This window comes from Eimeria tenella, genomic scaffold (genome assembly GCF_000499545.2).
Source record: "Eimeria tenella Houghton genomic scaffold, Eth_scaff19, whole genome shotgun sequence".
Lineage (NCBI taxonomy): Eukaryota > Apicomplexa > Conoidasida > Eucoccidiorida > Eimeriidae > Eimeria > Eimeria tenella.
In genome coordinates, this window is record NW_013541739.1 from 170,452 (window position 1) to 192,490 (window position 22,039).

The following is a 22,039-nucleotide window of genomic DNA, read 5'->3' on the forward strand; positions in this document are numbered from 1 at the left end:
GTTGTAGGTGTCAGGGGCCAATTTGAGGAGGCTCTATGTGCAAGTTTCCCATTAGACAGCTATTTTAAATGTAAAACAGCACGACAGGTGTGTTTTGGTGGGGTTGTCCTCCAGTCAAGCGCTGTGCAGACGCGGAAACGCCCCCACGGCGGCTAAGACCGGTGCACTTCCGGGGACGGCGGGCGGCACTTGATCTTCCTTGAACGAGGGGAAACGTTATTATTTTGAAAAGGTAATTCATGACTAAAGTGTTTAGTATGTGAAGCAGTTTGTTTGGTTATTTTATTGCTTAAAACGCCAACACCACCCGCATATGCCTATTGTGCGCAGCTGCGGTGTTGCTCTGCTGCTGCTGCCAGCAGTTGGCAGGGGGGCACATGAGAAGAGAGCACGTGTCATGGCGCGTCTTCTTCTACGATTTTTGCATTAGGACGGTTTTTATTTGTTTGTAAAGAGGGTTTTCCACAATTTTTTCATTTTTCTTTCGGCTCGTGGGGCCACTGAGACTGTGTGACTCGCCCCGCTGCTGCTGCTCGCTGCGGGCGTCTGCGCGTAGCTGCGGCTGCCGCTGCCGCTGCCGCCCTTGTCTTAGTAGCATAAGTTTGTTCTTCTGCCTCTGTACGGCTGAGCCCCACAGCTGTGCGCGTTGAATTCGGTTGTAGCGTTTTCGCGCTGTGTCTTCGCGGTGCCCCACTGGGTGGCCTGGCGTGGCCGTTGCTGGCGCTCGCGTTGGCGTTGCTGTTGCTGCTGCTTCTGCTGCAGCTGCTGCGGCCCCGAGAAGCCAGTGCATGCGCAGCAGGAGCTGCTGCTTCTCGCTGCAGAGGCGGCACCGCGCGGGCTGAGGCCGCAGCCGGAGGGAGTCAGGTGGGCGCAGCGCCGCGCCGCCGCGTGAGCCGCGGGGGGCGCCTCGGGAGCAGCAGGAGCAGCAGCAGCAGGAGGAGCAGCAGCAGGAGAAGCAGCAGCAGTTAGGGCTGGCTGCGGAGCGGAGCGGGCGATCTGAGCGCGTTGCGGCGGGGCGGAGTGCGTGGAGCAGGTCGAGCGGCCGGGGGAGCGGCGAGGAAGGCGGACACTGGGCGCTGCTGCTGTTGCTGCTGCTGCTGCTGCGGGTGGGAAGATGACGGCGGCGGGGAAGAGCGGGGGAGCGTCGGGGTCGAGCGCGCTGACTGCAGCAGCAGCAGCAGCAGCAGTTGCTGCGGTGGTGTGCGCAGTGAGCTACCGGCCGCTGTGCAGGCTGCTGGGCCTGCTGTTTCCCGAAGAGCTGTGGGGCCCCGGCGCGGGCCGCGCCTGGGCCGCGCGGCTGAAGCCCCACATCATCCTGACTTGCCTGCTGTACCTGCCAGCAGTTTATTTGCTGCGGAGGTTCATGGCGGGGCGGCCGCCGCTGCTGCTGCGGCGCTTCGCCTTCTTTTGGAATTTGTGTTTGTCAGTTCTTTCTTTTGTGGGGTTTCTGACGGTGGTGGTGCAGCAGCCCGCGCTGCTCGCGGTGTCTGTACACCCCGAGCGCCTCTTCAAGCCGCCCGTCCGCGTCGTCGTCGCGCTCTTCACTTTAACTAAAGCTGTCGAGTTCGGCGACACTTTCATTTTGGTCTTCAAGAAAAAACCGCTTTCTTTTTTGCACCTTTACCACCACCTCAGCGTCACTCTCTACTGCTGGTCTGCGCAGCAGACCAACGTCGGCTTCGCCCACGGCTTCGTCGTCATGAACTTGGCCGTCCACGCCCTCATGTACCTCTACTACTGCATGACTTGCTGCCTCCCCAGCAGAAGCAGCAGCAGCAGCAGCAGCAGCGGCGGCAGCAGGCAGGCGCAGCCGGCGGGCAAGCTCGCCGCCGCCGCCGGCAGCGGCAAGGGCGGCGCCGTCGCCCCCGCCACCCCCAGCAGCAGCGGCACCCCCAGCAGCAGCAGCAGCAGCAGCGGGAAGTCGGTGCTGCAGCAGGTGCTGCGGCAGGCGCGGCCCGCAATAACTCTGATGCAAATTGCCCAAATGCTCGTGGGGATGTACCTTGCAGCAAACGGGGCTCTGCGTCTTTCAGATCCGGAGCAGATTTTGAATGCGCAGATAGCTTTGGCGATGTACACTTCTTACGCAGTGCTGTTCCTGCGGCTGTACTGCAGCAGCTACTTGCCGCACCTCAGCAGCAACAGGGTGCTGCTGCTGCTGCTGCTGCACTTCCTCGCTGCAGCGGGCCTCTACCAGCTCGCCTGCAGCCCCGCCAAGGCGACCCTCGTTGCGCACGTTGCTGCTGCTGCTGCGCTCTCCCTGCTGCTCGCTTCCCTCTGCTCCAGCAGCAAGCACGGCAAAAGCAGCAGCAAAGATACCAACAGCAGCAGCAGCAGTCGCTGGCTGCCGCTGCTGCTCGCCTTCAGCTTCCCCTGCGGGTTGGCGATGGCTGTCAAGAAGCAGCAGGACGAGGCGGCCGCCTCCGACGCAGCAGCAGCAGCAACAGCTGCAGCAACTCCCGCTGCAGCACAGTCCCCCGAACGCTCCGCGTCTGCTGCAGCTGACGCGGCAACTGTAGCCTCGAGCAGCAGCAGCTCAGACGGCGCACTGTCGAGCAGCAGCTGCTCTGCTGCAGCAGCAGCAGCAGGAAAACCAGCAGCAGCGGCGCAGGGGCCGCAAGGTAAAGGTTTGATACGTCAGCTGACACACAAAAAAGCAACTATAAGCCTCACTTGGCTGCAGCTTGCTGCTGCTGCTGCAGGAGCTGCTGCTCCTGCGGTGTATGGACACCTCGTCTTCGGCCATTGGGGAGTGGGACTCTGTGTCTTTGGGGGCCTCAGATGGGCACTGGAGCTACACCTCAGCCAGCATGCACGCTTCATGTGAAGCAGCAGCAGTTTAGCAGTTCAAGCGGCAGCAGCAGCAGCGACAGCAGCAGCGGCAGCTCCACCAGCAGCAGCAGCAGCTTCAGCAGCAGCAGTAGCGTCAACGATAGATGTGTGCTTGCTTTTTTGGACCCGCAGTATCGACGTGAAACGCAGCATCAGCAATAGCAGCAGCAGCAGCGACAGCAGCAGCAGCAGCAGCAGCAGTTTGCAGGCAGGGCCCACCAACCAGCTTCTCCGCGCAGCAGCAGCAGCAGCGGCACGAGGTGCTGCGTCCGCTGCTTGTTAAGAACAGCAGCGGCAGCAGCAGCTGCTGCTGCCCAAAACCGCACAGCGAGGTGGGGCAAATTTTGTTTGGTTGCTTCGTTGCAGCAGCAGCAGCAGCAGCAATTGCTGTTTCAAAGACTTGCAGTGGCAGCAGTACGGTATGTGCTGCAGCAACACTGGCTACTGCAACAGCAGCTGCAGCAAGAGTTGCTGCAGCTGCTGCAGCACCAAAGCCGTCCGCGTTGTTTGTCCAGTGTCCTGGGCAACAGCAGGGGCAGCAGCTTTTGCTGCTGCTGAGCAGCCGCCGATGCTGCCCGAGTAACCCGAGCAGCAGCAGCAGCAGCGGCAGGCGGTGCTGCTCTCGTTTTAGGTAGTGATGCAAAAGACCAGTCGGGAGGTCTGAACTCAATGATGAACCCATTTGTAAAGTCCAGTGAAGAGCACGAATAGTGCAAGCAGCAGCAGCAGCTGCGGATGGTCCCGTTGCTGCTGCTGCTTTGCTGCTGCTGCTGCTTAGTCACCATTGCTGAGACCCCTTTGGGTGACTGCAGCTAAATTCCAGCCGTAGTGGAGGGTGCAGCGGCAGCAGCACTAGCAGCGGAAATTATCCCTAGCTGCAGCTGCAGCAGCGTTAGCTGCTGCAGGACCAGGCCGCAACAGCTGCAGGATTAGCACTAGCAGCAGCAGCAGCAGCAGCAGTTCTGTGGGCGCCCGGCGTGCTCTGGTGCTTCTTGTTTTTGTCTTTGGTTGTCGATTTGGATTTCGGCCGCGCGCTGCTGCCTTTTGTGCTGCTTCGTTAGCTTTAGGAAATTCGTGGCACCAGCTGCTGCTGCTGCTGCTGCTGCTGGGCTTGCTGCTGCTTGGGGAGCAGCAGCAACGCCTGCAGCAGCAGAGCAGCAAAAGCCTGCAGCTAGCTGCTCTTCGAAAGGCTCGTGCTCCTGCTGCTGGCTTTGCGGTGTCTAGACAGCTCAGCCTGCGGCGGAGGGGGCTCAAGCGCCAGCAGCTAAAGCGCAGCACTTTAATTAATTCATTTATAAATACGAAAACAAATATTAAAGCAAATTAAACAAATATTTCAGCAAATTATGTTTCAGCTTCTCTAAACTGAGCTGGTACTCAGCATTCCGTCGCTACCTGCACTTTCGCCTGGTGAAGGCGCTGCGCAGCTGCTGCTGCTGCTACTGCTTTTGCTGCTGCAGCAGCAGTTGCTGCTGCTGCTGGTGTTTCTGGGGGACGTGCTTCTCTGCGCCAGCTGTGAGGCAGCAAACTACGACAGCAGCAAAAGGAGTGCTGCTGGATTTGCAGCAAGAAATAAAATGTTTATTAGGGAATATCAGCAACAGCAAGGAGCCCAATGCAGCAGCAGCAAATGCAGCAAAGCCTGACAGGCGCAGCTTTAGAAAATGAGAAGCGCAGAAACACCAGAAATATAATTCTCCACCAAAATGTCAAAAGCAAAGAGACAAAAGTAGCAGCAAGTCAAGGCAGCAGGAGAGAGGCAGAGCTGCTGCGCCCTGTGTCGCTGCGCCGCAGGCTGCCACTGTGCTGTTGCTGCCGCTGCAGCAGCAGCAGCAGCAGCAGCGGCTTCTCGGCCTGCCTCTGTATCTACCTACGCCTTTCTCTGTGTGCGCGGAGCTTTCGGTCGAGTCGCGACACCTTCCGACGCTCCTAACCCTAAAACCCTAAACCCTAAACCCTAGTCCGGCAAGGGAAAGGTAGAGGTCCAGCAGTTGCAGCTCATCGGCCTTCAGGTTCGCGTTGTGGCCTACAGCTGCGGGCAGCAGACTGCCGCACAGCAGGCTGCACCACAAACCCTAAACCCTAAACCCTAAACCCTCAGACCCCAAAGGTAGATTCTGAGCAGTTGGTGACAAACCACGCAGCAGGCTGCACCACAAACCCTGATCCCTAAACCCTAAACCCTGAGCCAGCAGACTGCCACACAGCAGGCTCCGCCATAAACCCTGACTGCTAAACCCTAAACCCTAAACCCTAAACCCTTAGCCCTAAAAGCTAGCTTCTGAACCCTTGATGACAAACCACGACGGACCAAAAGGGCCAAACATGCGCCAGTGGGCGGCGATCAAATATAGGTGATAGCTTGGGGTTTAGGGCTTAGGGTTTAGGGTTTAGGGTTTAGGGTTTGAAGCGTACTCCTCAGAAGGTGTGCTGCTGATGCTTGATGACTCGGGTGGTTTAGAGCTTGGGGCTTCGACGCAAAAGTACATGCTGAAGGCACACAAAACCCTAAACCCTAAACCCTAAACCCTAAACCGTATACCCTAAACCTTATACCGTAAACCCCAAACCTTTAGCCTCCAGCCAGAGACGGCAAGTAGGAGTAAAACCCTAAACCCTAAACCCTAAGCATTAAACCCCAACGCTAACATTCCTACTCTCAACGACAACCCGAAACCCTAAACCCTAAACCGTAAACCCTAAGGCCCCTGTCCCAGCCCTCGACATCAACGCCAAACCCTAAACCCTAAACCCTAAACCCTCACCCGGCAAGCACTTGGGCGAAACCCTTCAGGCAGTTGAGGTGCTGCACCAACTCGGCCAACACAAATTTGTGACAAAGATTTAAACCCTCGCATGCAGCACCAAGCCCCAAAGGAAGCCCCACGTACTCCGCAGTGGCTGCTGACGAGACCTGAGAAGCACCAAAACATTTGCTGCTGCTGCTGCTGCTGCTGTTGCTGGTGGTAGGGGTAGTGGTAGTAGCGCTTCTGTTGTAGGTTTTAATGCTTCTGCTGGCGGCTGCACGTACCTGCTGCTTCTGCATAATCGCCTCAGCCTTTGCTACTGCTGCTGCTGCTGCTGCAGCAACGCGGTGCTGCAACAGCAGCGACAACAGACACCCCAAAAGCCTGCACGCCGGTACCACACAGTGCGGGCAGCAGTTTCCCTGCTGCTGCTGCTGCTGCTGCTGCTGTTGCTGCAGCTGCTGCAGCGGCTGCTGCTTTTGCTTTTCGTGCTGCGGCTCCTGGTGCTGCAGCTGCCGTCCTCACGTACCTCATCCAGCAGCGAACGTACACTCCCAGAGAGATCTGCTGCTGCTGCTGCTGCTGCTGCTGCTGAAGCATCTCTGGCGTGGTGGAGCCAAATTCAGCGCAAAACACTTCTACGAGATTTGCTTCGTTTCTTGAGGCGCGCTGGCGCCTCCTGCTGCTGCTGCTGCTGCTGCTTTGGTGGGACTTCGGCACAGCGCCTTGCAGCAGCAGCAGCAGCTTCTGCTGCTCAGAGATGAGCTGCAGCAGCTGCTGCGCCGCTGCTGCTGCTGCGGGGGCACCAGATGTGGGAGGCAACTGCTGCGCAGCTTCGGCAGTCTTCACAGCCGCAGCAAACAGTTGCGACACCCGCTGCTGCTGTTGTTGCTGCTGCTGCGGCTGAATTTGCTGCTGCAGCAGCTTGGCCTTGAATAGAGACAGCAGCAGCAAATCCCTAAGGATATCTCCTCGCAAGAAGGGGAGCAGCTGTAGCCATACTGAGGGCTTCAGCAGTTGCTGCTGCAGTTGCTCCGCTTCCAGCGGTTCCTGCGGCAGTTGTTGCTGCTGCTGCAGCAGCTGCTGCACCATTTCTGCTGCTGCTGCTGCTGTTATAGAGGCCGCAGCTCCGAGCAAGTGAGTTGTTGGAACGCAACCCCACAGGTAAAGGCTGCAGAAGAAGTCCTTTAGGTGTGCTGCAGCTGCTGCTCCGCCTCCTGTGGCCGGAATCGCTGCTGCTGCTGCTGCTGCTGCTGCTGCTGCCCGCTGCAGCGAAGACCCCAGCAAACACCCCGCGGCATTCAGCAGCCCCCCCAGTGTCCCTGCCACATCCGCAAGATCATTCTGTAGAGGTGACAGCCAGAACAGCAGCACTTGCTGCACTTCCGCTGCTGTTGCTGCTGCTACGTTGCTGCTGCTGCTGCGGCGGCAGCGGTGGCCTATTGAGCCCGCAGCAGCAAGTAGCTGCCGCGGCAAAGACGGAGCAAAAACGCCAGCGGGTGCGCGGCCAGCAGCAACTTCAAATCCTCTGCTGCTGCTGCTGCTGCTGCTACTACTACTACTTAAAACAAGCTCTACTTGGGAATCCTCCGCAAGAGAAAGCACTTCCCTTTCCTCTGGAGGCGGCGATGCCTTAATGAGACGATAGGCTCCCTTTAAAGTTTTGCTGAAGACCCCGCAGAGCTGCTGCTGCAGCTGCTGCAGCCGCTGCTGCAGCTGCCGCTGCTGCTCCTGGCAGGGGTCGAGGGGGGAACCATCAGCTTCTGCTGCTGCTTCTGCTGCCGCTGCTTCTGCGCCTGCTTGGAACGCCTAAAAGCGCAGACACAGCCACAAGCACTCGCCTATGGCAGCCACAGCAACAGGCACAAGCAGCAGCAGCAGCAGCAGCAGCAGCAGCAGCAGCGTACCGCATGCAGCATGGAATAGTGGTGCGGCGCTTCAAGGCCCGAAGCGCTGTCCTCAGCAGCAGCAGCAAGAAGAAGAGATTGGCCCAGGAAGGTCCAAGCAGCAGCGACGCAGCCGAAGTAGTGCTGCGGTGTACAGACACAATCCCGAAGAAACAAACTCTTTAAGAAGCAAACAGGAAATGAAATAAATGGAAATCACTTAATTAAACAAACAATAAACAAATAAACAAAATGCATGCAAACAGCACCTACTGTTTCCTCTGCTTCAGCAGAAGACACCCTGCTGCTGCTTCCTGCTGCTGCGCCTGGCTGCAGCTCCAGCTGCTGCTGCTGCTGCTGCAGGGGAGTTTCCCTTTGACTCTGCGCGCACCACAACTGCCGCAAAAGAAGGAATAAAGAATAAAACTGAAGAAGCAAAGAATCGAAAGTGCAGCAAAAAGCAAAAAGTGGAAAAGACAAAAAGGAAAAGAAAAAGAGGGCGGGGCTTTGCGTACGGCAGCTTTGGCAGCTGCATGCAGCGGCTGTGCAGCAGCAGCAGCAGTGGAAACCGCGTAGGCGCTACCGCTGCTGCTTCTGCTGCTGCTGCGCTGCAGCAGCAGCTCGTGCAGGGACTGCAGCACGCGGGGCAGCAGCTGCCTCGCCACTGCAGTCTTCAGAGAAGCAGCATCGCTTATTATTTCGTCTTGAGGTGTATAGATCAGCACTTTGGCAAATCTCACAGCCCTGAAGGCTGAGGCTGAGCAGGCCCCTGCTGCGCACTCTGCTGCTGCTGCTGCTGCTGCTGCTGCGGAGGCTGCTGCCGCTGCTGCTGAGGCTTCTGGAGCTCCCGCCGCTGCTGCAGCCGCAGAGAAGCTGGAAGGAACGAGAATACTGCTGCTGCGGCTGCTGCTGCTGCTGCTACTGCTGCTGCTGCTCTCACCTGCCTCCAGCATCAGCAGCTCCCCCGATCGTGTGCAACACGTGTGCTGCTCTGGGGGGTCGCCTGCTTCGCTGCAGCTGGTGGTGCTGCTGCAGCTGCAGTTGCTGATGCAGCTGCTGCTGCTGCACCAAGTCGGTGCTGCTAGTGCAGTGGCAGCAGCCGTTGCTCGGACTGCTGCTGCTGCCCACCAGCCGAAAAGAGAAGCTGCTGCTGCTTCTAGAGATGCAAAGCTCCTGTCAATGCACAGCAGGCTCACAGGTGCAAGCTTACTGCTGCTATTGCTGCTGCTGATGCTGCTGCTGCTGCTGCATTCGCTGCTGCTGCGGATGACGCTACAAGCTGCGGTGCTGGCGGTGCTGTTGCCGCTGATCTCCCGCGAAAACAAAGAGCTGTAGCAGCAGCTTGGGGTGGCGGCTGCGGCAGCAACCGCAAATTGCTGCTGCTGGGGCTGCAGCAGAAACTGCTGCTGCCGCTGCTGCTGCTGCTGCTGCTGCCCGTGCAGCGTTTGTGACAGACACGCAGTATAGGCCGCTGGAAGCCCCCCAATAGACCGGCCGTGAAGAGCCGCTCTTCGAGCGCCTGCAAAACAGAGAGCCCGACAGTAACGTATTGGGTTAGCTGCTGCTGCAGCTGCTGCAACTGGTGCAGCTGCTGCAGCTGCTGCTGCTGCTGCAGCAACTGCTGCTGCTGCTGCAGGTGCTGGGAGCACACCAGCAGCGTAGACACAGAGACTCAAGATGACTGCAAAGAGACAACAAAGAGCAGACTGAAAAGGCAAATAAAAATGTAAACTAATGGAGAGGCGGCTGAGATGCAAGAGAGGAAAGAACTTAAAGAAATGAGGTTCAGGTGTACGTACACCTATTGCAGCAGCAGTAGTGCATTAGTTAGTTCGCAGTATAGAGAAGCAGCAGCAAAGTGGAAACGGAGAAACGCAGCAGAAGTAGAAGAAAAGAAACAAAATAAAGGCAAAAGAAGCAAAAAGATGAAGAGGCCGCGGACAAACAGAGGCGAAAATGAAGAAAGGGAAAGGCAGCAAAAAGCAGCAGCAGCAGCAGCAGCAGCAGCAAAAGAAACTCGCAAGGCTCTGCCCGCTCACCCGCAAGAGAGCCAAGGAACTTGTAAAGAGAAAAACCATCAGCGAGAACATTAAAGAGAGAAATGCTGCCGCCCGAAGACGAGCAGCCGCGGTAGTTGAAGCATAAAACGCTGAGACCCCTGCGAATAATTAGGACAAATGAACAGAAAAGTGGAAATATATTCAAAATTCATTGATATTTCCTTTTTTTCCCTTTTATTAAACGCAAATTCGCAAAAATGTGCAACGAAAAGAAGACTTCGGGAAGAAACGAACATTTGCACTGGCGACAAGCTGTACTTACACCTGCGCTAAACTCCCTGCGCTCTGCATGCAAACGGATTCAAAGCAATTCAAATAATTCAAAAGTATTAAATTAATTAATATTAATATTAATATTTATATTTATTTTCATGTTCCAGTTCAAGCATGGAGTGGATTAAATAGAAACGCATGCACGCCAGCTGCAAATGCCAGCAGCAGCGCCACACAGATTGAAGACAAAGAAGTTAAAATGAATAAACAATTCAGAAAAAGAATCAAAAGAAAAAAATAAATTAAAGAGAAAAGATAAATTGTTCAAGCAGAAAATGAATCAAAAGAAGCAAATTAATTAAAGACAAACTGAGCAAAACAGAAATCTCAGGAAGAATAAACTCATTAGTTAAGGGCGCAGCGAGAAAATGACACAACAAAATAACTGCTAGGTCAAGAACCGGTGCTGGTTACTGCAGCTGCTGCGGCTGCTGCAGATTGCTGCAGCTGCTGCAGAGTGCTGCTGCTGCTGCAGATTGCTGCTGCTGCTGCACCTGTTCAAGTAACACTCTACTTCAGGGTCTCTGCCAGCAACCATCATCTCGAGGGCCCCCGCGTTAGGGTTGAACATCAGCACCACGTCCCCCCCTATAGAGATCCCGCCTGCTGCCGCTGTTGCTGTTGCTGCTGCTGCTGCTGCTGCTCCCGCTGCTGCTGGTGTGCTGCCTCCAGCCAGCTGGCCTGGGCCGCGGCAGCCGCACACGAAACGCAGAGAGGGCGAAGGCACCCCCTTGGTGTTCTCTGCAGCAAGTAGAGTCTCATGCGTACACTTTTGTCTGCTGCTGCTGCTGCTGCTGTGCTGCTGCAGCAGCAGCTCATGCTCCTGCTGCTGCGAGTCGAAACAGCGCGTGTAAAGGCAGGTCACGGATTGCACGGCTCTCTGCTTCGCTGCTTCTGCTGCGGCTGTTGCTGCAGCCAAACTGAAGTTCATGAGAGCAGCAGCCGCAAGTTGAGGCTGTGCTCGCTGCTGCTGCTGCTTCTGCTGCTGCAGCTGCTGCTGGTGCGCACTGTCGTCGACAACCTGAAGCCGGCGCGCGAAGCCTCCCATTCTGCTTTCAGGCCTCAAAGGTGCTGCTGCTGCAGCAGCAGCAGCAGCAGCAAGATACTGCTTCGCTAAACACAGCAGCAGGGAAAATGCTGCTGCTTGCAGCTGAGATGCTTCAGCAGCAAGGCGGCACAAGAATCCCTCGGCCAGCGCAGCGCGCACTGCAGCACAGCGGCTGCCATTTGCTGCCAGCAGCTGCTCTGCCTCTTGCTGCTGCGCTTCCTGCTGCTGCTGCTGCTGCTGCGTTGCATCTGCAGGGGCGCCGGCTGGAGGGCAGTGGCGGCAGCGGCTCGGAGGGAAGCAGAAGTCGTAAGGCAGCATCTCAGCAGCAGCAGCTGCTGCTGCTGCGCTGCAGCAGCAGCTAGCTGGCAGCAGCCAGTGAGTCCCCGGGGCCGGGATGAAGAGACACTGTACATACACCTGCTTCGGGGGAGGGGGCTTCAGCAGCCGCGAGACTGGCAGCAGCAGACGTTTTGCTGCTGCTGCTGCTGCTGCACCTTTCGCAGCGCAGCTAGCAGCAGCACGAGGCAAGGGAGCAGCAGCAGCAGCCCTGGGCTGCAGGGTCAGAGAGTCGTCGGCCGGGTGCTGCAGCAAAGCCGAGTGCTGCTGCTGGAGGTTGAAGACCCTGCTGCTGCTGCTGCTGCTGCAGCGGCCCCAGCAGCGCACCACGAGCCGTTTTGCTGCAGCACAAGACCGAGCCGCAGCAGCAGCAAAGTGGGCTCGCCGGCTGTGCTGCAGCACCGGCAGCCAAACCTCAACTCCTGCTGCATCTCCCTGCAGGCCCCACACACCTGCTGCTTGCTGCTGCAGCAGCGGCAGCGAAGCCAGCGGGGGGGGCACGAGGCAGCGCAGCAGCAGCAGCACGAGCCGGGAGAGAGGTGACCATTGCTGCTGCAGCTGCAGCGCTTCTTGCCGCCGGTGCTGCTGACTGGACCTCTGGAATGGCAGCAGCAGCAGCACCAATGCATGCAGCTGCTGCAGTGCAGCAGCGCATGCACGCACGTCCTCTGCAGCGGCAAGCTGCAGAGCAGCAAGAGGCAGCGTTACCTCCTGGCTGCTCTCGCCCCACAAGCTGCTGCTGCTGCTGCTGCTTGCTGCTGGCGCTGCTGCTGCTGCTTTGCTTTCTGCTGCAGCTGAAGGGTGCGGCAAGCCCAGCACATGCACCAGGCGGTAGCTCTGCTGCTCCGCTGCTCCTCTTTTAGCAGCAGCTGCTGCAGAGGAAGCAGCTGCAGCGCGTCGGGAAGATGCTGCTGCTGCTGCTGCTGCTCCCGCTGCTGCTGCAGTGACGCAAATGTCGAAGAGCTGCGCAAGGAGAGAAGCAATAGAAAAGGCAGTGGCCTCCTGCAGCCAGGATAAGCTGCATCTGTCTAGCTGCTGCTGCATCCATCCCGGCAGCTGCTCCCCGGCCGCTTCTGCTGCTGCTGCGTCTGCGTCTGCTGCTGCTGCTCCTGCAGCACGCTGCTGCAGCAGCCCGTCGGCCTTGAGGTGAAGAGACTGAAAGGCGAGAAGATGAGAAGACAATAAGAAGCAGCAATCTGAAAGACTTTCTTTCACATCTCCTTCTTCAGCTGCAAACAAGCTGCTGCTCTGCACAGCGTCAGCTGAGCTCAACAGGGAGAGGAGCCCGCTGCTGCTGCTGCTGCTGCTGCTGCTCGTGTCACTGTCGCTGCTGCTGCTGCTGCTGCTGGGGAGCGAGCGGGAAAGACAGGAGGGAGCAGCAGAGCTGATGGCAGCAGCTTTTGCTTCTTCAGAAAGGCCGGGAACGGGAGCAGCAAGGAGGTGCAGCAGCAGCAGCTCGAGGGGCCGCAGGCGCAGCAGCAAATCATCAGCTGCTTCTGCTGCGAGCTGCTGCTGCATGTACCATTGAAAGATACTGTTGCTGCCGGGGAAAGCCAGCGCGAGAGTGAGGGAGTAAACAGCAGCAGCAAAGAAGCAAAGACATGCTGCGCTGCTGAGCAAGAAGGAGCCCACGAGAGACTTGATAGCAGCAAAGAAACCCCACAGTGCTGCTGCAGCAGCAAAAACAAAACAGCACTTCAGACACAGCTGCCTGCAGCGCTGCGGAGGCTCGAAGTGAAACCAAGAGAGAGACACGCGGGCGGGGAAGCGCGGCGGCGAGGCGCCCCTCATGCCGGCAGCAGCTGCAGCAACTGCTGCTGCAGCGCAGCAAGAGTCCGTGGGGAGGCAGCAGCACTTGCTGCAGCAGAAAAAGAAGGGCTAGGGGCCTCGAGTGCTTCCAGCTGGCTGCGAAACGATGTATGTACGAGACATAGGGGGTGCTGCAGCCTCCAGCGCAAGGGGGGGGGAATGGGGTGGTGAAGCAGCAGCAGTTCTCTGGAATTTGCAAGAAACTAAAAACTTAGAAAGAAAGTTTGCTGCAGAACAAATTGGGGGGAGGAAACTGCTGCTTTGAGCTGCTGTCGGGGCCTGCAGCGCGGCGCTCAGCGGAGAAGAAACGCCAGAAATGCAGGATCAGGGGGCCCCTCGACCGGCTCTGAGTTTGTAAAACATGCAGCAGCTCAATCTAAATACTTCCTTTTATTATTCGCGCTGTTTAGGCAAAAACTTGGCAGCTGCATGCGGCAAACTCTTCCGCAGTCGTCCGCTGGCGTTGAGAGGGCCCCAAGTGCGCTGGCTGGACCGCGAGGGGAGGGAGGGCCGCCCGCGAATAATACCGAAGCTAAACAAATTTTAATGCAAATTGAAAAGAAGTATTTAGGGAAATTAAACTCTACTTAATATAAGGTCTTGGCTAATCATTTAATGGGCTACTGCTCACTGTCGGCAGCGCCCGCGGTGGTCCGAAGGTTCTGCTGCTGTTGGGCCGCAGCCACCAAGCTGGAGCTGAAGAGGAATTGTGAGGCGCAGTTGCCCTTAATTTATTCGAAACTTCGTAGATAGACTTTCGCGTTTTTAATTAGAGGAGCTGCTGGACAGATTCTTGGCTTTTTGCCGTTGGAAACAGTAAAGCGCTCAGCGTGGAAGGCGCCAGCCAGGCACACGGCTCGAGTCGGACGGCTGGTGGCATCGATTGTCTACACTTTTTGTCTTCTGCCCGCGATTTTCGACGAATGATTTGATCAATTAAAGTCAATTTACTCTAAAACGAGGCGAGCAACCGGGCAGACAGCGGCAATGAGTCGGCGCGGCACAACATGAACACAACCTCAGCGGCTTCTTTCCCTTGGCGTCTGATGACCAGACCTCCTTCTCTGAGTCTTCGGGGAGAACCCCGTTGCCACGGAAATAGTGAAATGAATTTTGTTCACGGAAAGTCATGTCCTTCTGGCCCTCTTTTCTTCCGTTCCGAAGTGGGTTCAGCGTCGCCCGCCCCTGAGAAAACGACCGCCGCCTCGCGGTGGCTCAAAGCCGTCAAAATGCGCTTTTCTCTCCTTTTTGCAATTTGCACTTTCATTCTTTTCTTACTGGAGCCTTTGGCTTGCCAGGGCCACTTCCTGCACTCGGCCAGGCGGCAGCAGGACCTCCAGCAGCACCGATATGACGGCTATTCAAGTTCAGGATTTGAAGACGCGGAGGCCGCCCACGCCCGAGCCAAAGAAGAGCTTGCCCAGAGCCTCGGACTTGTCCAAATAGAAGAAGAAGGCCCCATTTTGCATCAAGAGGCTGCGGGAAACGCGAGCGAAGCGGCGGAGTGGTACTCCCACGTCCTGGGGAAACTTGAACGCATCACCAGACACGAAGACGGCGGCCCCGAATGGATGAGCATCACCCTCGACCCAGACTCTGGCAATACTGAAGAGGGGGCCCTCCAGAGCTCGCCTTGGGGCTTCATGGGGGCCCCCAGGCACTCCCCGCGGTTCCGCCCAGTACTGCAAGATGAGCCCGCGGGCCTGCAGTCGGCGCTGCAGCTCGCAGCTGGCGAAGCCCCAGAAAGCAAAGACAAGAAAGAACATGCAGAAACAGCTGCTGCTGCGGTTTCCCCGCACAAAGGGGCCGCGGAAGACAGCGAGAAGCGGCAAAGTTCAAGTCCGAGCGGCTCCCACGGAAGCTCCGCAGTGGCCGTCGCTGGCGGAGATCTTGTGAAGGGCGTGGGAGTTTTTCAAGTTATAGAAGACGAAAACGCCTTAGACGCGGACTCTATTGTGACAATAATGTACAATTTTCCGCTGGAAACGATGGAAAGCAAGCAGATCGCGTTTGTGGTGGTGGCGCTGCCGCCCAAGTACACGGCGCGGAAGAGCGGCTGGATCTGCAGCTCTGAGGACCCCGAAGTGCCTCCTTTGAAGTGTTCGACTCGGAAAGCCTACATGAAGAACAGGCCGGGGAGTTTGAGCACTTTCGTGACGATTTCGAGTGCAGAGGGGGCGCGGAGTTTGCCGCTGGGGCGGCACTCGTTTCGGCTCGCCGTGCATACTCCGGACGAGTCGCTGTCGGTTGTGAATCCCGCGAACTGGTGGTTTGCGACTTTTCGCTTCACGGGGGGCCACGCCATCACGAAGCACTGGGAGAACCGGAAGCTGATCAGCAAGCGGGGCTGCATCTGGGGCGAATGGCGGCAGGAAACGCCGTGCAGCACGACCTGCGGGGGCGGCTTCGAAGTGTGGACGCGGAGTTTGTATTCGGGGGAAAGCGAGGAGGCGTGCGGGGGGGCTTTCATGAAGCGGAAGTGCCAGGTGGAGGCGTGCAGCCTGAACTGCCAGCTGGGCGCGTGGGAAACGATGGCGGACTGCACCAAGAGCTGCGAAGCGAGCGACAGCACGGCATTTAAAATTCGCATTCGAAAAGTCCTCATGGAAAGGCAGGGCTGGGGCCGCGCGTGCGCAGACATGCACCCCTGGGACGCGGAGTTGGGCGTGGGCTGGAGCGAGAAGATGCAGGCAGTAGTGAGTCTCGCGCCGTGCGCAGCCAAGTTCAAAAAGGCCTGTCCAGAGCTGCTGGGCTGCAGAGTGGAAGAAAGCAACAGCCGCAGCATTCCCGACGCCTTTCCCTGGGGCGCCTGCCCGTTCCCCTGCGGGGGCTTCGGGCGCATCACTTCGCTGGTGCAAGTGGCCAACGGGATCCCGCGGTGGATAGGCGAGCAGCAGTTTCCGGAAAGCTTTCAAATTCCCTGCAGAGCCGACAAAGAACCACTGGTCACCACCCGCGCATGCAACACCCAGCCCTGCGAAGACTGCGCAGTCTACATTGAGAACCCCATCTTCGGCAGAGCCACTCGCGCCTGGATCTTCTTCTTGCCCACCACAGAGGCCGACAGTGCGGAGGTCACTGCGCCCCGCGGTGTCCGCATCGTTTCGCCCGCTGCTGCTGCTGCTGCTGCTACTGCGGGGGGCCGCGGCGAGCCGCAGCAGCCGCGGCCCTTCAAGGTCTCGCCGCTCTCCTCCGTGCTGCCCCCGGCCGTCGGCGCCGCCCGCAGCCTCCCAGATGTTGCTGCTGCTGCTGCTTCGCCGCAGCAGCTGCTGTCCTACAGAGAGCAGTTGGGGACTTGTGAAAATACTGCAACTTCCTTCGGCCCCATCAGCAGCTGCACTGTTGCCCCGTCCAGACACTACGCGGGCGCGGAGGCTGCGCTGCTGCGGCTCTCCGCGGTGATCGAGCCAGCAGCAGACGAGCACGGCGCCGCCCCCCACCCCCGCAGCAGCAGCAGCAGCAGCAGCAGCAGCAGCAGCAGCAGGCGGCCGCAGTGGTTCGCGCTGCCGGTGGTGCTGGGGCAGCGGGAGGACATGGAAGACGCGGGGAACTTTTACTTGTGGCTGACGCGCAGCAAATTCCCCAACGACCCCGAAGTCTTCAAGTGCCACATGCGAACGAAGTTGCTGCTGCCGCGGCGCTGCAAGTTCAGCTACAGGCCCAAAAAGCCCCAAGACTGCATGCAGTGTTTGCCGGGAGCAGCAAAGCCCATTGAGACTTACCGGAGGTTTTTGCCCAGCGAGCACGGCGGCAGCTGCGACATTCCCCACGAGCTGCAGCAGCAGCAGGAAGTCCTCGTCACCACCAGTTGCGCCAAGAGCTGCAGCCAGCTCGGGCAGAAGCAGCTCGCTGCAGCAGTCGCTGCAGCAGCGGCTGGAGAAGCAGCAGCAGCAGCAGCAGCAGAGGAAGCGGCGGCGGAATCCAAAGGCGCCCCCGGCGCCAAATTCCCCTCCAGCCTCCGCAGAATCAACAGAAGAGATCTGGCAAACATGGTGGCCCAAAAAAGAGCTGCAGCAGCAGCAGCAGCAGCAGCGCCAGCAGCAGCAACAGCAGCAGCACCAGCAGCTGAAGGGGAGGTTCGGCTGCCCGTCGATGACAAAACGATGCCTCTTATTGGCAAAACTCAGCCGACCCCCGAGGAGGAGAAGGGGCAGCAGCAGCAAGAGCGGCAGCAGCAACAGCAAGGAGAAGCTGCAGCAAAAGGCCCCACTGAGGCAGTTCACGCAGAAGAAAAAGCTGCGAAGGAGCCATCAACAGAAGCGGGGACTCGAGAAGAAGCAAAGGCACCCCAAGAAGCAGCAGCAGCACCAGCAGCACCAGCAGCAGAAGCAGCGCCAGCAGCAGCACCCGCAGAACCAGCACCAGCAGAACCAGCAACAGCAACAACAACAGCAGCGCCAACAGCACCAGCACCAACAACAGCAGCACCAACAGCAGCAGCGCCAGCAGCAACAGCGCCAGCAGCAGCAGCACCGGCAGCAGCAGCACCAGCAGAAGAAGAAGCACCTCACCCTCCGTCAACAGCACAAAAGGCAGGTGAAGGAGCTGCTGCAGCTGCTCCGGCTGCTGCTGCTGCAGAGCCAGAAACTGCAGCAGCAGAATCGGCAGCAGCAACAGCAGCTGAGTCAGCAGCAGAGGGCAGCGAAGCCGAGAGCGCTTCTGAAGGTCCAGCAGCATCAGCTGCAGCAGAGAAGCCCGCTGCTGCTCCTGCTGCAGCTCCTGCTGCAGCTCTTGCTGCTGCTGCTGGAGAGGAAGGGGAGGAAGAAGCAGCAGCTGAAGAAGGTGAAAAAGAGACGCCAGAGAAAACAGCAGAAGAAGCAGCAGAGAGCAGCGCCGAAGAGTCGGAGGGCCAGAAGGGAGCAGCAAGTGAAGCGGAAGAGCAGCAGCAGCAGCAGCAGCAGCAGGCGGAAGCGCCGGAAAAGGAAAAGGCAGCAGAGTCAGAAGCGCAGGAAGAAGAAGAACAAGAAGAAAACACTTCAGAATAAACATTGGAGAAGCAGGAAAGAGCTGCCTATACACCTGAAATAGCGGAGCCACAAAACAGTTGTGCTGCAGCGAGAAGCAAAAAAGTGGAATCTCGGCTTTTTTGTTTAAAGCCATTGCATGCAGCATCTCCACTATTATTTAAATAATTTAAATTCATTTAATGATTATTGTTTATTTGTTTGATTTCTTGTTCCTGGCTTTGTTGAGCTTCCATCTTCTCGGGCTGCAACTAAGCGCCTCGAGAAGACTTTATTTAAATCGTTTTCTTTTTTGCTTCAAAGACAGGCTCCACAGGCCCCTGCTGCTGCTGCTGCTGTTGCTTCACCTGGCGTTGTTGCTGCTGCAGCTGCTGCAGCTGCTGCTGCTAGCATATACACCACTACAGCAGCACGACAGTATGGCTTTAGCAACGTCAAGGGGGCTTTTAGCTGCTTCCAACATCAGCTAAACATGCTGCTGCTGCTGCTGCTGCAACGGCAGCGTTAGCAGCAGCTGAAGCAGCAAAACAGCAGTTAAGCAGCATATGTGTGCAAAACTGAACATATTTATTTTTAATAAAAGTGCAACTGCACTTAATTCCACTACCTCTAACTCCCGCTGCCCTTCTCTATTTCAAATATACCAAGACTAAAGCAAACTCCCTAACCTAGCAAAAGCAGCAGCAACTACAGCAGCAGCAGCAGCAACAGAAGCAGGGGCGCAGGTAGCTGCCACAGCAGCAGCTACAGCAGCAACAGAAGCAGGACCGGAAATAGCCGCCGCAGCGCCCGACACCACCAAACACAGCAGCCCCGGCAGCAGCAAGACAAACAGCAGCAGCAGCAGCAGCAGCAGGGGTGGAGAAGAGATCCAATAAATAGCTGCTCTCAGTTTTCGTTTCTTCATTCTGCTGTCAGGCGCGAGCCGGCAGGGCGGGGCTGCGCTGCAGCTGCTGCTGGCATATAGAGGAAAGCCTCCGAAGAATAATTTACATATTAAATATAAATCCATTAAGAAGCAAACTTAAATGCAATGATTAATTTAAATACTTATTTAAACAATCACTTAAATGCAACTTTAATTAAACAGGAGCAGCAAAAGCTGCAGGTGAAAAGCACATGAAGGCCCCAAAGAGGGCAGAAGCTGCGGCGCTGCGCAGCCCACTGCATTCGCTGCTGCAAAATTAGGGTTTAGGGTTTAGGGTTTAGGGTTTAGGGTTTGGCTTCAGGGTTTAGGGTTCGCAAGTCTACAATCGACGCACAACACCGTCCACAGAATCCTCCCGAGAAGCAGAAGTAAATGCCAGAGGTCTGTGAGCTGCGTGCTGTTCTACAGACAATCCAACAGAACAGAAGCTGCTCTTCTGCTGCTGCTGCTGCTGCTGCTGCTGCTGTTGCTGCTGCTGCTGCTGCGTCTCGGCTCCAAACGCCTGGAACGGCTGCGGCAGTGTCGCACAGGGAAGCTCTGCTTCTGTGACGGCTGCCGCCGCTGCTCCAGGTGCAGCAGCAGCAGCAACTGCTGCTGCTGCTGCTGCTGTTTCTGCTGCTTTTAAGTGTTTATACTTCGAGTCACTACGCCTTCTAAGCACATCATGACTGCCTGACGTGATCTTGGGCCGCTTGGGGGCCCGCAGCTTCCCAGTTGCTGCTGCTTCCGCACTTTGCTGTTGCTGCTGCTGCTGCTGTTGCATCTGCAGCACCAGCTGCTGCTGCTGCTGCTGCAGCAGCAGCAGCTGCTGCTCCTGCGCGGGGTCCTTTCTACTACTGGCCGCCTGCAGCGGCAGTTCTGGCGCGTACGCAGCCGCAGAAGCAGCGGGGAACGCGTGGAAGGGCATTAGCTGCTGCTGCTCCCCCTGCTGCTGCTGCTGCTGCTGCTGCTGCTGCTGCTGCTGCTGCTGCTTCTTCTTGGCCGGCGCCGCGTAGCTGCTGGGCGCAGCAGCTAAAAGGGCGCCTTCTGCTGCACCTGCTGGCGGTGCTGCGTCAGGAGCCTGCAGCGCCAAAGCCAGCAGCTCTTGAGTTGTTAAAGAAGCAGCAAATTGCATGTCCACTTCGGTTTGCCCAGGGGCCTCCCGCAGGCCCAGCTCCACACGCTTCGCCTCGTACCTGCGACTCAAACCCTAAACCCTAAACCCTAAACCCTAAACCCTAAACCCTAAACCCAAGCTCCCGCTCCGTTCTGCAGCGTGCTGCCGCCGAACACCCTCTCGAGCGCAGGCTGCCGCGCTGCGCCGCGATTTACCGCCCAGAGCCTAGGACTTCGAATCTAGGGTTTAAGGTCTAGGGTTTAGGGTCTAGGGTTTAGGGTTTGTGCGGACCAGTCAAGGGCCTTTTGGTGGGCCCCTTCAAAGCCAAATTTCTTAACAGAAAAAGACGCGCGACTTACGGCCCAGAGCCTAAGACTTCGAATCTAGGGTTTAAGGTCTAGGGTTTAGGGTTTAGGGTCTAGGGTTTAGGGTTTGTGCGGACCAGTCAAGGGCCTTTTGGTGGGCCCCTTCAAAGCCAAATTTCTTAACAGAAAAAGACGCGCGGTGGCGGCCAGAGCCTAAGACTTCGAATCTAGGGTTTAAGGTCTAGGGTTTAGGGTTCACCCCCGGGGGCCGCCGCCCGATCTGCAAAAACCCCAAACCCTCAGCCCTAAACCCTAAACCCTAAACCCTGAACCCCCGGCCCCAAGCCCCGAGCCCTCGCGCCCGCCCTGTGCTGCCAACTCCCCGCGCTTCGGCGCCGCACGGGGCAGCCCCGCGCCTAGGGGGCGAAAGTTTAGGGTGTAGGGTTTAGGGTTTAGGGTTTGCACCTTCATGAGGGTTTGCACGGCCTGCCTGTGGGCCTCCCGGGCCCCCAAAGACTCTATGAGGCACTTGCGGCGCTGCAGCACTCCGTCTCGCAGCCGCCACAAAGCATAGAAGCAAAACCCTTCTTTGTGGTATACCACAGAGGGGCAGTGCGGCAGCAGCTGCTGCTGCAGCAGCTCTTCCACTTCTGCTGCAGTCAGCGGGGGGTCTTCTCGCGGCTGCGGCACCACCCACCACTCTTCCCCTGCTGCTGCTGCTGCTGCTGCAGCTGCTGCTGCGCTGGAACCAGCGGCTCCGCCGGCTGCAGCGGAAACGCCGCCGCACACCGACCCGCCTGCAGCTGTTGCTGCTGCTGCTGCTGCTTCGGCTTCGGGGCTGCGCTGCTGCTGGGCAAGGGGGGAGGCCTGAGAAAAACTGCTGCTTGCTGCTGTTGCTGCCGCAGCAGTTGCTCCCGTTACTGAGCGTCGGGGCTTCGGGGATACCTGCTGCTGATGCTGGCCGTGCTGCTGCTGCTGCTGCGGCTGCTGCTGGTGCTGCTGCTGCGGTTGCTGCTGCTGCTGGTGCTGCTGCTGGTGCTGCTGCTGGTGCGGTTGCTGCTGCTCTGGCTGGTGGTGTTGGTGCGGGTGCTGCTGCAGCAGCTGCAGCTGCGGATGCTGCTGCTGCTGTGGCTGCTGCTGCTGCTGCTCAGCAGCACCGACAGCAGCAAACCGCTGCTGCACTCCTTGGAAAGGAAGCAACGTGCCCCCTGTACTCTGCTGCCGCAGCAAATCTTCTCCAAAGGGCACGCAGCTGACGTCTTCGCCCGCGCCCTGTACGTACACGTGAGGCTGCTGCTGCTGCTGCTGCTGTTGCTGCTGCTGCTGCTGCGTGCAAGGGAGCTGCATCTGAAACGGTGGCGGCAGTTGGCTCACAAGCGTCTCGGTAGGGGAGTGCTGCGACGCTGCTGGGGTTCCATCGACATCAGCAGCAGCAGCAGCAGCAGCAGCAGCTGGTTTTAAAGACGAGCATTTCAGGCCATGAAGCAAAAATGCTGGCGCCGGACTCGCTTCTTGGTGCCAGGCAGGAGAAGCAACAGCAGCTGCAGCAGCAGCACGGAGACACGAACAGCCTTTGTTGCAGCAGTAGCAACAACGAACAGCAGCAGCAGCAGCAGCAGCAGCAGACTCACCAGGAGGAGACGTAGGGGCTGGGAGGCAATTTTCAAGTTGCTGCGGGCCTTCCCTGCTCTCCCTCGTGCTGCTGCGCCAGTCAGCTGTGGGGTCGTCTGCTGCTGCTGTTGCGGCATCAGCAGC

At 58.0% G+C, this 22,039-nt stretch overlaps 4 protein-coding genes across 4 annotated transcripts; 2 read left to right on the forward strand and 2 right to left on the reverse strand.

The window, feature by feature from the left end:
* Window positions 1-1,114: 1,114 nt before the first annotated feature.
* ETH_00007820 (GNS1/SUR4 family domain-containing protein, putative) lies at window positions 1,115-2,827 on the forward strand (the record flags this gene model as incomplete). Its single annotated transcript, XM_013374047.1, has 1 exon — window positions 1,115-2,827. One exon carries the CDS (start codon window positions 1,115-1,117, stop codon window positions 2,825-2,827), a length of 1,713 nt encoding a protein of 570 aa, XP_013229501.1.
* Window positions 2,828-3,895: 1,068 nt separating this feature from the next.
* Window positions 3,896-12,973, reverse strand: ETH_00007825 (uncharacterized protein; the record flags this gene model as incomplete). The annotated part of the gene is made up of 12 exons (XM_013374048.1): window positions 3,896-3,973; window positions 4,228-4,345; window positions 4,789-4,893; window positions 5,248-5,322; window positions 5,598-5,746; window positions 5,864-5,963; window positions 6,109-7,388; window positions 7,487-7,609; window positions 7,739-7,846; window positions 7,981-9,146; window positions 9,505-9,623; window positions 10,293-12,973. The coding sequence occupies 12 exons, from the start codon at window positions 12,971-12,973 to the stop codon at window positions 3,896-3,898; spliced, it is 6,102 nt and encodes a 2,033-aa protein (XP_013229502.1).
* Window positions 12,974-14,220: 1,247 nt separating this feature from the next.
* ETH_00007830 (Tsp1 domain-containing protein TSP12 (Precursor),related, related) lies at window positions 14,221-17,976 on the forward strand (the record flags this gene model as incomplete). Its single annotated transcript, XM_013374049.1, has 1 exon — window positions 14,221-17,976. The coding sequence occupies one exon, from the start codon at window positions 14,221-14,223 to the stop codon at window positions 17,974-17,976; it is 3,756 nt and encodes a 1,251-aa protein (XP_013229503.1).
* A 1,226-nt stretch (window positions 17,977-19,202) lies between these two features.
* On the reverse strand, window positions 19,203-21,631 carry ETH_00007835 (uncharacterized protein; the record flags this gene model as incomplete). Its single annotated transcript, XM_013374050.1, has 3 exons — window positions 19,203-20,058; window positions 20,271-20,311; window positions 20,750-21,631. 3 exons carry the CDS (start codon window positions 21,629-21,631, stop codon window positions 19,203-19,205), a joined length of 1,779 nt encoding a protein of 592 aa, XP_013229504.1.
* Window positions 21,632-22,039: the final 408 nt, after the last annotated feature.